General features: G+C 46.0%; 1 protein-coding gene across 10 annotated transcripts in view; it reads left to right on the top strand.

Annotated features, from left to right (window-relative positions):
* Positions 1 to 14,090: 14,090 nt before the first annotated feature.
* The window catches only part of LOC135391779 (neuron navigator 3-like), a 340,328-nt gene continuing 339,547 nt past the window's right edge, over positions 14,091 to 14,871 (top strand). For all 10 annotated transcript variants that reach the window (XM_064622217.1, XM_064622221.1, XM_064622220.1 and 7 more), the window contains exon 1: positions 14,091 to 14,565. In XM_064622217.1, the coding sequence (XP_064478287.1) occupies positions 14,461 to 14,565 (105 nt within the window). In that variant the 5' untranslated portion in view covers positions 14,091 to 14,460. The remainder of the gene's footprint in view (positions 14,566 to 14,871) is intronic.

Genomic DNA, 14,871 nt, shown 5'->3' with positions numbered 1-14,871 from the left:
TAAACGCGTTCGGTAGAACTCAAATAAATGGCGCCATTATTTACCAACCACGGTGCATAAATTGTTTTCCTGTACCCCTGGCCCCTTGCATTGTACCTGTGAATATTGTGTGCAGGTGTAAAGTCAAGTTAGGCAACGGGGTAATCATTTGCCCGTGCGGGAGACACCGTTCTGCCTGCAGGTTTCCTGCTCATGCGTTACATATAAGCTGCAGACGGCAAGAAACCAGGCTTTTGACACGGGGACAGTCATTTCTGTTTTCTTTTTTTTACACGGAAAACTAGACAGCATGTATGGATCAATGCAAATGACTGAATCAATTTATGCAGAAATATTCGTAGTTTTGTTATGCGATTAGCTCGAGCTCAATCAGCATCACACGTAAACAGTTACACAGTGTGTACGGAGCAATTCCAACTATTCGCCGTACGTAGACGCATCCCACTTGTTGTCGAGCCCGCTTTCTTAATTACCCTCACGCAACACCACCATGTGGGTATGATCGTGGCACGCGTCACTCTGTCGCCCAGCAGTGATACGAGGGGCGTCGCTCTTCCCGTAGAGGTCGTGACCACGTCGGGCGGAGGATGTCAACTATAACCCTCTCTTCATTCCCTTACCACCTCCCACGAATTGGAAATTATGATGCGCCCGTATACGCAAAAAAAAAAAAAAAAGAAAGAAAGAAAGAAGACCAAGACACGTTACCTTTTTCCTCATATGCATTCTCAGAAACCGCATCATCGAGCACGAAGCCGGCGTGAACGAGATTAGTTCCCCGGCCATTTCAACGTGTTAGTGCCGCTGCAGAGAAAGGACCGACCGTACCTGAGAAAATTCTAATGCAGTTTCTTTAATGGGTGTACGGTGGCCGTGAGGTGGTTACCGAAACAGATGCGAAGATTGTGTTAAGGTGGTTCCGTCGGTGTTTCGTCGTTGGAGAAGTTTTGTTCATTTAGTGCGTTTTGTTACCGAACGAAGGTGCCCGATTGATTCGGGGAATTTACGACACTCTGTGCTGTGAGTCTATGGTGTGTAGTGTTTTCGGAAGTGGTTGCCAAAAAAAAAGGGGGATAGTAAGGCAGAATTCTATATAGTGTGTCTTCATGTGCAAGTGCTAGATGCGCCAAACGTGGCGAATCTTAAACGTCATTGGAATGAAGTGTCCGTTGCGTCGTAGCGACGTGACATGTGATGGTATATATTTGGTGGATCATGTTGATTATGCAAGATAAAGTGACGAAAACGCCTATCAAGCGATAACGGCTTCCTTCAGAGATGCCGGTTAGCATGGTTACGAACACGGAAAACTTCTGTCCCGCTGAGATACGGATGTATCGTTTCACACATGGACAACACATCGTGCACGTGCTGCTTCCTCTCGCCTCCATTGTGTCATCATCTCTGCTGTCTGTCTCGATTTGACAATCAAGATCCAAAAAATTGCATCCAGTGACCTTGATGTGATGCTTCTTTTTCCACTGTGTTGAGAACAAAATTATGCAACGGGTTGTGACATGTCGTCTCATGTTCCGCCAACGCTGCCACTCTTCTCGTCGGCATTACGGTGCTACGGTATTTGGTGTCGTGAGCCAATTAGTGTACACCCCGTCGTGCTGTGACTTCCGTGAAGTGCCTTTTCGGATCGTCGTAACCTGATGGAATTGGTATTAAGATGGAAGAACGTCGCCCTCTCTCGTTGTCTGAAGGAGAATATCAGGCCCGGATTCGTAGAGAAGCGGCCATACATAATGAAAGGAAACGATATTCGGAGGTGAGACATACCTTCATTTCAGTTAACCTTTTCTTTTTTTTTTCTTTTTTTGTTGTTGCTGTTGCTTGTGAACGAAGTACTTCTCAGATGAAATGTTGTGAAAGCGTACAAAGGGGTAAAAGAGCTGAGACAGCGATAGAGGAAGATCATGGTGCTAAAGCGAGGTACGTAACCGGAACTTGGGTAACAATTTAGTAGAGGGATACTGATACACGAGATACATTAATATACAGGGTGCTACCCTATAAATGTCTTTTTCGTTGATTGCGTGTTAGCGCCGCGAAGCAACAGCGCCTATGAGCGGTGCATAGATGTGGTGAGATGGAGAGAGGACAGCAGGAAGGAGTAGGGAACAGGGGATTAGTATGCGTCCTCGGCCGACTTCAGGGGGAACTGTGCCGATATTCCATTCGTCCGGAAAGTCTTCGGAATAGTCAGGGAATACCTCAGAGAGCACTGCCGGTGGTAGGATTCGAACCCACCACCTCCCAGTCTCGAGCACGAGCTCGGCTACCACCAACGGGCAGGACAGGCCATGCCGCTGGTCTACAAAAGTCTACCTATGCCAGTATACCATGCTCAGCAATTACCCTATGCGCATGTGTGTTGGCTGCATATAGGACTCTGAAGGACATTCAGTCCTGGTAAATTTCATTTCATTGTGATTATTGCAAACATTCATCATCATATTGCAATGTTATAATGCAAAATGTACGAATCCCATATTCGGAACAATCACAATGGAGGCGTTGCGAAGAGAAGTCTTAGGTGCTACTCCCCAGGCAGACACCATTGAAGCGGTTGCTACTGCAGGGCAGTTCACTCTGATTCTAGGCGCCTGAGTGTTGTGGTTCACTACGCCGTCTGGACTCTGGAGAGCAGCGTTTCAACAGCCCATCGTAACCCCCCCGCTTTCATTGTTTTGGACCCGACAGTCGTACTTTTTCCATTATAACTTTGCACTGCGATGTGCAATCGCTTTGAGATATACAATAGAGAGATACAATTAAGATATACAATTGAGATATACAATATAGATATTAAATGTCCTTCGGACCTCTATGTCTCAAATCAACACAATGTATCATCTGCATTAAGTAACTGCAGAGCGTGGCATGCCGGCGCAGGTAGATTTTTATAGGGTAACACCCTGCATTCTACTTCTTGTAGTGGTCGGCTTATTTGCTTCAAGTGTTTGCCGACAACGAAACGGGAAACATGTAAGGGAGAACGAACAGTGCGCTCGTGTCTTGCCGTCTATGGTGCACCGCAGCTTACAAGAGGTCCTGTTGTGGAAACGTAATCCCCACTCTGTTCAAATCAAAACTGACGGCCGCAACGCTCAACTTGTCTTTAATGGTATGAAGTAAACACTGGCTTGCATAACAAGTTGTAAACAGAATGCGTGAACGTTTCGACAGGTGTCGAATAGGTGTCGAAACGTACACGCATTCTGTTTACAAATTGTTATGCAAGCCAGTGTTTACTTCATGCTATTAAAGAAACATGTCTCCTGGCTTTTGGTCCATGTTGTAACCCTCAACCAAACCTAATGAGAGTATTCAGTCGGAAATATTGAAAACGTATGTTAAATTTATTCTTAAAATTACTTTCGAAAAAGTACTCAGTAGTGTACTAAAACACTAACAAAAGCATTTACAATGCAGATTTTTTTTTTTTTTTGTACGGTACTCAACATGTACGCGCAAGTCATGCAGCCAGTTATACGACGGTCTGTTACTTCGCATTCGTCTGTTGCTGCAGGCAGCATCAGAGCATGCGTTCTTCTTACGAGCGCACTATCCCCAGGAGTATACACATCAGCTACGACAACAAGGACGATAGGAGCTATCGTTAATAACGATGCCAATAGTTTGCGGCTTTTTGTAGCCAGACAGCGAAGATCATTCATTTATTTTGTCAGCCTAAAGCTCTTATTAATTGCACTATAATCTTCAGGTCGGGAGCCTCCTATACGTTTCGAACAGAGATCGTTCTTCATGTATCCTCATCATTCTTCGTTCAATAAATCATTCCAAGGTTGTGGGTTCGAACGCAGCAGAGGACGCTAGCTATTTCAGGAGCTTCCCGAGATATGTCGTCCTCGCCAACGGACGTCGCCTCCATGCATTTTGTTCACCTCAAATGGTTCAGCTCGCCACATGGTCCTGACAGCAACACCGAGTTTCAACTCCGCGAAGGATATCCCATCCAAATGACGCAGCAACCGCTAAATTTGTCTTTTTAATCTGCCGCCTCCCCAAAACAACAGCTGCCGTAATCCTTTCCATGCATTTCTTCTTTCTTCATTTCTCTTCAACTAAGTACTCATTGTTGCTAATGAGGTGTTAAAAATAAAAGATGGCGCTGCACACAAGTCTCACATGGGACTCTGAAAGCATGTATGGCGCGAACGAGATGGGGGCTATATATTCTCCAGAAGGCTTTTCGTACGCCATATTTTCGCATCGTTAATGATCCCTCGACCTCCACGCTTTAGCTTGCGTCCCTGTTTTACACAGGGCGCGGCATTGTTTATGTTGTTCCCGTACTTTTTTTTTTGTATCGCTGTTAATTCCTTTTCTCTTTCTTGTTGATATTTGCTGGGTGTGTACATCACTTTAGATTGTGCGTGTTCCCGTTTGTTGAGCCTGTATTCGTTATGTGATGTGCTTCTCGGAGTTAAGCGTCGCTCTCAGGCGCTAAGGGATTAATTGACGATTAAGGGTTAGTGATGTCGGCTGGCATCCATTACGAAGCTAACAGAGCGTGGGCGTCGTTGTTCTTGTTGTCGTGGAATGGAACGGGGAAGAAGAAGGGGTTGCGTTTTGCGTGCTATTGGAAATTATGCGCATTTGAGGAAGTGGTTCTTGATGTGCCACAGTAGAAGGAGGGAACAAATGGTGTTGATGTTTATGTGATATTCGTCGCGGGTTAGCATCAAGGCATCTGTGATATTCGGCAACATGTCTTATGGTGATGCCTTTCTTGTGGCTGCCATGTAGCTGCCGTGGTCCCACCGTGTAATAAACTCCGTGGAACGCAGACTACTCTCATAATTCGGAGCATATCAGTGATTTCCCCTGAAATTCACTGCTGGGGGGTGCCGAGCTTTCAAGGGGGGGAGGGAGTATGCTTGGTGAAGGTTCCACTTACGGAATTTTTCTTAGACACGGAGAGAATCGTGGCACAATGGTGATATATTTGCACAGCTTTCCCATTTTATTTGTACATGTTATTACGTTAGAACACAGTACATTAGAATACAGATTCATTATGAACGGCATTTCAACATTGAGATGCATAATCACACGACCGACAAAGAAACAAGCCTAGCACCTTGTCTCACGAAGCTCAATGAATACCTAGCAACCAACGGTGAAAACGTTAGACGAAAAAAGAGGAATACCTTGCTAGACTGAGTTGGGCGCAAATGGTTCTTGATGATCCACATTGAGTTTGCGTGCCCGAACGCATTTTTGCTCGTATAGGCGCGCAATATATGCATTGAACAGTCACTTTCAAATGATTTTGGACAAATGCATGGTACGATCATCGGCGTGACTGTGGTCCTACTGCCCAAGTTTGACAGTACAGGATGTAATTCGCTGCGCCGGACTCGCTACCAGAACGTGTTGGTGGCCGAGCTGGGTTTGGTGAGAAATTTCAGGGGGGGGGGGGAGTTTCAAAACTGCAGGGAGGGTGTACACCCCCCCTAGGGGGATGTAGGGAAATCCCTAGAGCATATGATTCGGTGAGCACGAAACTAGATTTCCAGGTGTCGTGTTTGTCCTACGCCTCACATGTGTATGCTAACGGTTCCCTAAATGGCCACGAACACCGACGAACAAAACTCAATCTTCTGATAGCATGCGTCTTTTTTTCTTCCAGTCAACTTACTACGGCATCGTATAGCGGTCTTCGTGTGGCTCAAACTGCGTGTGGACTCCAATGTCTTTCGAAGTCCCCACTCATTCATATCTTGTCATCGACTCGTGCCCTTGCATGCATGAGGCGACGCGCTATAATTCATGTCCGGTAATGGGCCCTTCGTTCGGAAGCTTTCCGCGCGACACTCTATCACGCCTGTGGGTCACTGCTCTCATCTGTCACCACTAGATGAGTTCATCATTCTTGCAAAGTATCCATCCACGACGTGCTTTAATGTGATGTAGTGAGAAACCCTCCAGTTAACGAACTCCTTTCGTTTTTGTTGTTGTCGCGCGGTACAGACATCTTTATTTCCATTTGCTCCGCCCAATTATGTGAACTGACTCTATTGTGTTCCTTTGAGTATTTTTTGTGGCGCTAGGACGTGTTATTATCGCGATGCTATCTGAAGCACTCAGTGCCTGTGTGAGTGTTGATTGCAGTCCTCTTCGTCATGGGTCAACGATCCCAGGTAGCGGGAGTCATTCACACTCTGTGGCAGGCAGAACGTGCCCAGATCACAGCTGCACGTTTGACTTCCATGGAACTTTCAGGTAGTTTATACGCAGATGTGCTCCTACGTATAACGCTCACTTACAAAAGAGCATTTGATGTCTATATGACCTACAAGCTGCATATACGCTTCTGCCGTCTGTTGCGAATCCCTGTTTTCGAAGTCTAGTTTCTGTGACTGGCGGATTGGTATACTTAGAAATAATGGTAAAAAAAAAGAAAAACGGCGTGTGCATAGTCTTAGTTAAATTAGTCGTAGTTTCTAACCAAAGTGTACGTATTTACTGCAAACTCACACTGCATGTGTTCCTTAGCTGGCTATCTGGCTTTCGAGCCATATCAATGACTCGGACGTAGTATCATTGTTCACCTATCACTCTATCACCTCATCATTTCATCTTCTACTTGCCAATGCGCCTTGAGACTGCGAGGCACAAACTACGGTAATTTTCGTCATTCACGATTACTGCATAGAGCTTTGGTTGCTGTTCTTAGTTAATAATTATTTTAGATATCCTCACCCTAGTTGACTACTCCGAGACAGTGTAGCATGTCTAGTATATCAAATTAAATTGAAATCCGTGCAGTTAAGGTAATCATGCTTCTAAGAGGCGTGGACAATGAATTATATATAGTTTTATCGCTAAGCCAGACATTTAACTACAGTTCATTGTATAGTAAGCTCCCTATTTCACGGAGACGGGAAGGTTGAACAAATGACAAGTCTTCGCACGTGACTTGTACGTGATTACGACGGCGCGTGTCCCGTTACGAACATTCGAAAAAGCTATCAACACAAGCCCTTCTATTTCTGTCTCGCTAGTCTTCAAAGACATTTCTCGTGCATTGAAACACGTTCTAGTCGGGTCATTTGAAGCCCACGTCAAAAGCTCATTAGGCAGTAACATACGGACCTCGACCTTATAATTGGCTGCCTGACGTTCCTATTCGAGAGGCTCGCGTGCGTCCCATATGTCTTTGTCCCGCACCGGAAACTGTATAGGGATCGTTTGCGAACGACTGGAAAAAGAAAATGATGCATGGGGGTCGGACCCATAAGATCGGTGACACAAGACGGTAATTATGCGCGGGTTGTGTTTGATTTTTATGTTTGAGGGCGCTCCGCGGAAAGCAGATATTTATGTGAACGCAAAAGGCATCGGGAAGATGGGCTGGCAATATTTTGTGTGTAGCCCACGAAGCATCTGAATCTCTTCTCTCGAGGCTTATCATCCGACTACTGCTGACCTATTGCGGGATTTATATTTTGTTTACTTCTTCACTTAATGATGGATTTGGAATTGTGTAGAAGCCTTGGAAGAAGAAATAATTAAAAAAAACACAGTCTTGTGTAGGCTCACCTTTTTTTTTAACGTTTTGGTGTCAAGGAGAGGGGTATTCATGTATCATAAACACGATAATGAAGTGAAACATAACGCGGATGACAGCTTTCTGCAGAGCCCTGTTCGTCTTATTGCAAGCATGCATCATTTATAGAGGGGACAGCTATTATGTAACACAGTTATTATTCACTGATTGTGGTATGTTGAGCCATACAGATGAATGCACAACCAAGTATCTGAGAGGTACGCCAGTCATGATTCACTCTCATTCATTTATACCTTGTAACTCAATCAGTATGGAGCCTCTCAACCTCTTTAACTCGTGTATCGACGGTTATGTTCGCTCTACAGTGGCACGTCAAGACGCTGCAGCCTCCGCACATAATATCCACTGTCCGTGTATTCACAAGAGCGATATTCCCCAGAACATTTCAGCGGAAGATGCGAAAAGCGTCAGAGGTTTCTGTTGTCACGTGAGCCTCAGAGCTCAACGTCATGTCTTCACGTGCACAGCTAACATTTGTGAATATCTTGCGACACAGCCACAAGATATTTCGTAGCAGACAACATTAAAGGTCGCTGACGGTGTCGTCTGCCAAGTGTCGTCTGCTAAGTGGGCAGTACGCCACTCCCGATATTCCCGCACCGCGAGAATGCTCAGCATAACACGGGGCGTAACTTCGTCTCAGTGAGCAGTGTTGTTGCTTTTTCTTCCACTCGAGTCTTCCGTGAGAATGTCGCTCGTGCGTTCCCACAACGACAACAACAACCGTATGTTAATGATGATTTATTGGAGAGTTTCACCGCCAGGGGCGATACTCTACTCCACTGCTGGCAACACTACCTCATTTGTGAATAATTCGCGAAGTTCTGTTATCCAGCTCTTCCTTTCAAGCTAGTAACGTAAACAACTCTCGCGTCTCCATCAAAACACACACACGCACACCACACTTTGCAGGAGGACACAGACCCGGCATCGTCTGCTTTGAGAAAAGCGCATCCAAGCGCTCCATGCACAAACGGGGACCTTTAAAAGGGCCATATTTTCTCTACCTGTACCTCTTCCGCTCGTGAGCTGAGTGACAAACGACGGCGGTACATGACACTGTCGGCACGCGACTGCCTCTTTGAACGCCAGGTGGCGTCGCCGCTCGGTCTCATTCATAATTCAAACGGGTTCCATAACAGGCGATACATAGCGTCGGCTGATGGAAGTGCCCGAAAACGATACAACCGGAAACCGGGAGGAAAGAGAAATATATGTGTCTTTGTTTCGGTGTTCTCTTGCTGTGCCGTTCGTTTTAGTGTATTGTAGTCAGTGCTTTAACAGCGGACTGTGATAACTCGCTCGTAACTTTTTTTCCCAAATTGCAAGCAAAGTATACCGTTCTACTGTGCTTCTGCTCTACCTACCTGTCCTGTTCCTAGCAAACAGGTAGGATTATTTTGGGGAAAGTTGGCGTGCAGGTCGGGCAAATAAAGTTGGCAGCAGGTGTAAATTGTAGAGGATGGTGTAGTGCAGTGGATTACCCAAAATTTTTGTCCTTCGAGGGAGGGGGGGATGATGGGTTCCGCAAGGGGGGTGTCTTTACGTGCTTTTGAGAATACATTGTGCAATCTCACAAAATTTTAGGGGGTCTCCTGCAGATTTTGGGGGTGCTACGGGGTGTAGGGGGGTCTGGATAAATCACTGGTATAGTGGCTAGACGCTTTTGTGTACGCACTGCGTTTGCAGTTAGTTGCGCACTGCACTTCCGTGGCGCTCGCGCAGTTTTATAAGGGTTAAAAACGCAGAAAACACGGTCCTGTCCTCTGTCCGTCCGTGTTTCTTTCGCGTTTTTCACCATGTTATGTAATCAACGCGCTCTACATCTTCTCACGCAGTTTCGCAGCGCGCACTTAAGCAAAAAAACCAAACACCTGCCGTATACAGGGTGTTTTTGTTATTCGTTACAGCATTTTTATTAAAAACAAAACCTAGCAAAGCAAAATAGATGCCTGTTTGCAGTTGAGTTATATGGCCAGGCGAACATTCTCTCAAAGAAAGTATGCGACCACAAGATCGCTAATTGCCTAAAATCCATTAATTTACTCGATTTCGGGGATTTCGCACAAAAGCCAGATGGTAGAACGGGAGATATTCCTCGTGGAAAGCCATTCCATGTTTTAAAAACCCTTAAACGCGCACGTGTGTTGAAATATCCATCCTTAAATTTCGCTATGCAAATGAACCAAAACTTTGAGGGCAGGAATGACGCGACCTTCTCGGTTGGAGAGCGGTCTATCTGGTCAGCAAACTAGAGCCTACTTCAATCTGCTCCATCGCTCCAAAGAACGTAGCCCACTCACGTGGATTCCCTGTGGAATACCTCTCACGTGGATGGCTGCTTTCTACGCACGAATAGTGCGTAGCTCTTGAATTGGTAATTTGTGTTCTTGTAGTTACATACTTTCTTCGAGGGCATGTTCGGCTGACAATATAACTCAACTGCAAAACGGCATCTATTTTCCTCTGCTAGCTTTTTTTTATGTATAAAAATTCTGTAACGAATTAAAAAAAAAAACACCATGCATAGCAAAAGCGATACAATGTCTACTTGAAAAACGAAACGATGCAAGTGCAGTCAGAACAATACTCCCCGTCCAACACCATTAGTGTCGTGTCTACGTTTGCGTGTGGGTGTCGCAAACTGCAGATTTCAAGCAGTCTTGCGCTCCGCGAGAGCGAAACAAAGCTGGTCCTTTGTACGCGTGATAAATTCAAGAAATGGCGCGCGCAACAACTGCGTCTGGCGCACGCGTAGTTTCAGCGCCGCTGTTTCTTTGCGTACGTAACCGGTTTGCATACGCTTGCGTGCGCAATGCTAGCAGTTCCTAATCGGTAGTAGTTGTTGATAGAAACAACTTTACGATAACGATACAGTAAAGAAAGTTGTCAAATCAAAGGCAACTAAGATAATTGTGAACTTTAATCCATCGTACCTTATCGCCTTTACGTACGCAAGGAACAGCGTTGCTGGATGTGCACACGCACAAAGCATAAAGAGAGCACATTGCGCGGAACGACCACGCTATATCCTTTGCGCACGCAAAGGCAATAGCGTACGATGCACTAAACCCCCACTAAGTTTATCTTATATAGCTTACCGCTTTTTCGGAACGTCATCATAAACATCTAAACGTCGCTATAGTCTACTAAAGTCTACTAAAAGTCGCTTATAGTGTACGTTCAGCAGGTGCCGTAGAGTCTCGAGAGTTAAGCTTTACAGCTGTTTCTGGTGTTCCTTTGGTGTCCCGGGTCCGTTGATATTGCCAAACGAAATGGCGGAACGGGAGTTCCAGATTTTCGTGTGAGTTGTGAATCTGCATTCGTGTCATTTCCTTAAAGCGACAAGGAGCGATTTCCCTTTTGGGGGTCCTGTTGACACCCCTTGACGCGTAGCCCCGTTCAGTGTAGTCCTGTACTGTTCCTGTGTACACTATGCAGGACTGCCAGTCATGGCATAAGTATCATGTAGTTCCTTGAACTAAAGCTTGAAAATTCGTTATCCTTGGGCCACATGAATTTCGAACTAAATAAAAATCGACAGTCAACAAGGCAAACTACAGGGCTGCCTTCTCTGGCATCGTTGCTATCCACAGCAAGACTACCCAGGGGCGGATTTCACACCTCCGTATGGGGGGGGGGGGGGGGACACACCCAGTGTTCGGCCTGACCATACGCATAAATCATATCAGGCGGGACCAACAGCCAGAGGCAAAAGAGTATACTATACATTTGGACATCGTACAGAAACGACTTCATTACTTCATTACGAGCGATGTCCATGGCCAGTTTGACGAAGTTTGACATCGATTTTTCATTTCTGTTGAGAAGATGTGGGGTTGACTTGCCAAATTTCGAAGCTCAATTCAAGGAATTGAAGTTACTTCAAATAAAATTAAAGATAACAAATTTCACTGTTGCACACAACGAATTGAACCTTTATTTTTCCGCTGAACCAAATGTGTACAAAGTCCAGACGACATGGCTGATGAAAGACCTTGCATTTTGATGTGGCGAGGGCGGCCCTGGTATCATAGGGGAGGGGGGCGGTCGCCCTCCCCTTGCCCCTTAATTCGCCCCTGAGACCGCCACAACGACGGAACAAGCCGCACGAGTGATGCTCACACAGATCGGCATTGTCTCGCGATAGCCATGTTGTTCTTTTCAGCAACTGGACAGGGGTTTGCTCGACCAGTGTAGATACTTTTTTATCACAGTCTGTTCTATTTGCGCTCATAGCACGTACGCAGTCTTTCAGCTCTAAAAACTGCTTCCCTTATCTACTCCCATTTGCGGGCGATGGCAGGAATCAACGCAACCAGATTGCAACAGCTATACGCCTAGGGGAAACCTATTTCGCACTTGTACATTTGCGCTGCATTGAACATTTTTCATAGCTCTCGATAATTCCTTCCTTAGCTACCAGCGCTGTGTGGTCTCACAGCCAATCGATAGCCAGTTGGAAATCGTTTTCTCAAAAATTGATGGATACTAGTATCGACCAGCAATTCTACCGATCTAATCTCTGTGCCCCGATTGCTTCCTTTGACCGCCAAGCGTCGCCGCTGCCCGTTATGTTGCTCCTTCTCTCAGCCTCATTCATAATTCAAGCGGACCGCATATATCGTAGACGAGGATCTCTTCTCTATAGCTGTGCTGGGGCTTCGTGGCAGACACGCGAGCGCGTCAAAGCAAGATGCCGCCAGGGAGGCAAATGTTACCGCGATTACGATTCACCTTTGGGTGCTCTTTTCGTTTTCTGTGTAAATGCCCTGGGCAGCAGATGTGAGATCTGCGTACGTACTATGTACGTACGCGCGGAGCAGTGACCACGGAGGTCGCTGCCCCGTGGGCGAAAGAACAGCAAGTAGAAGATGTGGCATATATTGGAGGGCACGCACGTTCTGCGCGGCGTAGAAGGGGTGCCGAATTGGTGGCAAGCGTCGTAAGAGAGAAAAAAATAATAAATTTGAGGGGAAATATTTGTTTTTCAATAATATTTCGACGAAACGTTCTTTTGTTGTAACATGCACTGCTTCAAAAAGTCGACTGTAGTGCCGAGACATGGCTTGTCACAGATATGAGCCATGACGTAGTAAATTAAATTATCTTTATAGCGAAACGTAATATATTTGGTAAAATATCAGAGAACATGATTAAACATCGCTTTGATTGACATGAAATTAGTTTTCACCATGTGAGTGGAGAGATGTTATGCACGGAAGATGCGGTTATGGATCAGTGACAAAGAAAACATTACAAAAAGGAAGGAGAAGTAGAGGAGTTCTGGTTGGGCAGAAGTCTTACTAAAGTATACCCTTATGTTTGTTTTTGAATACTTGCAATGCCGTGGCACCGTTTCATTAACGCCGATTACCACTTGAACTGAGATGAACCGTCCCTTAACTTGCATTTAACGCTTAACTGTGCTTCATTAAAGGGAGTTATTGTTACTCAAACGTTCACCACGTCACGAACTAACGTTTGCGAAAAAGAATTGAGCGTTAACTTCAAGTTTTAACAAAGCTTGATATCGGTTCAAAGTTAACGAGCGTTGGTGAGACCGGGCCTATACCTTTCAAATCACGGCAGAAAGCAGACACTTTTGAGAGTTGGAATGCTCATGGATTACATCACATACTGACTACCTTTGTTGTCCACTTTCCGTCCCAACGTTTGACAACTTCATCGGCTTTTACGCTCCTACCTGACTCTCTCTCGTCAAATCAAAAACACTGTTCGCCTGAAGTGTCCCCGAGAACCCTGCACATATTGATTTCTGCTTTTTCAGCGATAACACGAAAATAAAAGGAGTGGCTGCAGAATTACAAGCCATTTGACACCTCCATTGACGGCTCCCCATGCCCTCAAAAAACGAAAGGATAGAAGTCTCATTGTTGCTATTTTGCCCCCTCTCTTTATTGCTTCTGCACAGGAAAATCGCTGCGAAATTCCAAACGTCCAATACAACAGCGCATTTCAAGCGCGATAATTCTCCGAGGAACATCAAGTTCACGCTCTGCCGTCTCTCAAATCACATTCTAAAACAGCCACGCTCCTGATTACACGCCACATCCCCTCAGAATCAAAAATCACCTTTTCTCCCTCGAGAAACGACGGCACTCGTATGTCCCCATTCCCTCTGCCAATTCCTGTATTTATTTTCGCAGTCATCTTTCCGGAATAAATTCCCAAACCACCTCGCCTTGCATCGCGCTATGTCACGAGAACACGCTACCAATTTCTGCCACCCCGAGCAACTCGCACCTGTCTGAACGATATTGAATTTCGCTGGACCGATTCATCTGCGCTCCTCGGCACGCTGCTTCTACTCCGTTCCCATCAAACCGAAAGTAAAAAGAGGAAACGCGACGCGGCGGAGTTCCCAGAGCAGACACAACGTGGCGCCAGCTTCCGCCGTGACGTCACCCTGACGTACACCCACGTGAGGCGCGCGGTGTCTGCGCTGCACGTGCGAGCGCTATTGCCGGAAGATCGTCTGCAAGACATTGGGTGCTCAGACCGCGGTCGGGACGGCAGGGGTGCAATATTGGCAACACTGCGCATTCGATTCGTATACTCAAAGTAAAGTAGTTTCGGTTTAGGTATGTGTGAAACAGTGACGATAGGAATGTGTCAGTGGTGCTTCGTGTTAGTGTATTTTCTCGCGAGAAAGTGAAAACTTCTGGATTGTGTCCTTCCTGAAAATGCAATGCGTCGTCTGCAACAGTGTTGTGTCGGAGAGGCGTGTCGTCGGGAGAGGCCCGGCCGCGTGCAGCGGTCTGAGGGTGAACGAGTGCGGGCGGATTAGCATCGTTGGAGGAAGAGATTAAGGCGGATTAACGCGGGATCAAATGGCGGCGATGGCGTGTATTCGTCGCAACGACGACGCCAGTGATGACGGATCGGTGGATAACGTGAAAGCGGCACCGGTTCAACAGCCCAAGTCAATAGTTCAGGTGAATGTATACTCTGTTCTTGTTAATGTACGTGTTCTGCCGCGTTGTTCCCCCCCCCCTTTTTTTTTTCTTTCGCTCAGTCTGCCCTCTAGGTCGAAATGTCGCAGCCAATGCTGAACAAACGAACGCCGCGAACAATAGTTAACAATGGAGTGAAACACGTACCGCGTGTGTCTTCTGATTGCGACATTCATTATGCGGAGTAGTTACATTCGCGTTGCAATTGTTATTCACCACCGATGCGGTGGCAACTGTATATATACTCACAGATATATACACTGACACATAAGTCGAGCTAATTGGTTA

Source organism: Ornithodoros turicata, chromosome 4, assembly GCF_037126465.1.
Source record: "Ornithodoros turicata isolate Travis chromosome 4, ASM3712646v1, whole genome shotgun sequence".
NCBI classification, from domain to species: domain Eukaryota; kingdom Metazoa; phylum Arthropoda; class Arachnida; order Ixodida; family Argasidae; genus Ornithodoros; species Ornithodoros turicata.
The sequence above is the reverse complement of the archived record's forward strand: the minus strand, read 5'-3'. Positions and strand labels throughout refer to the sequence as shown.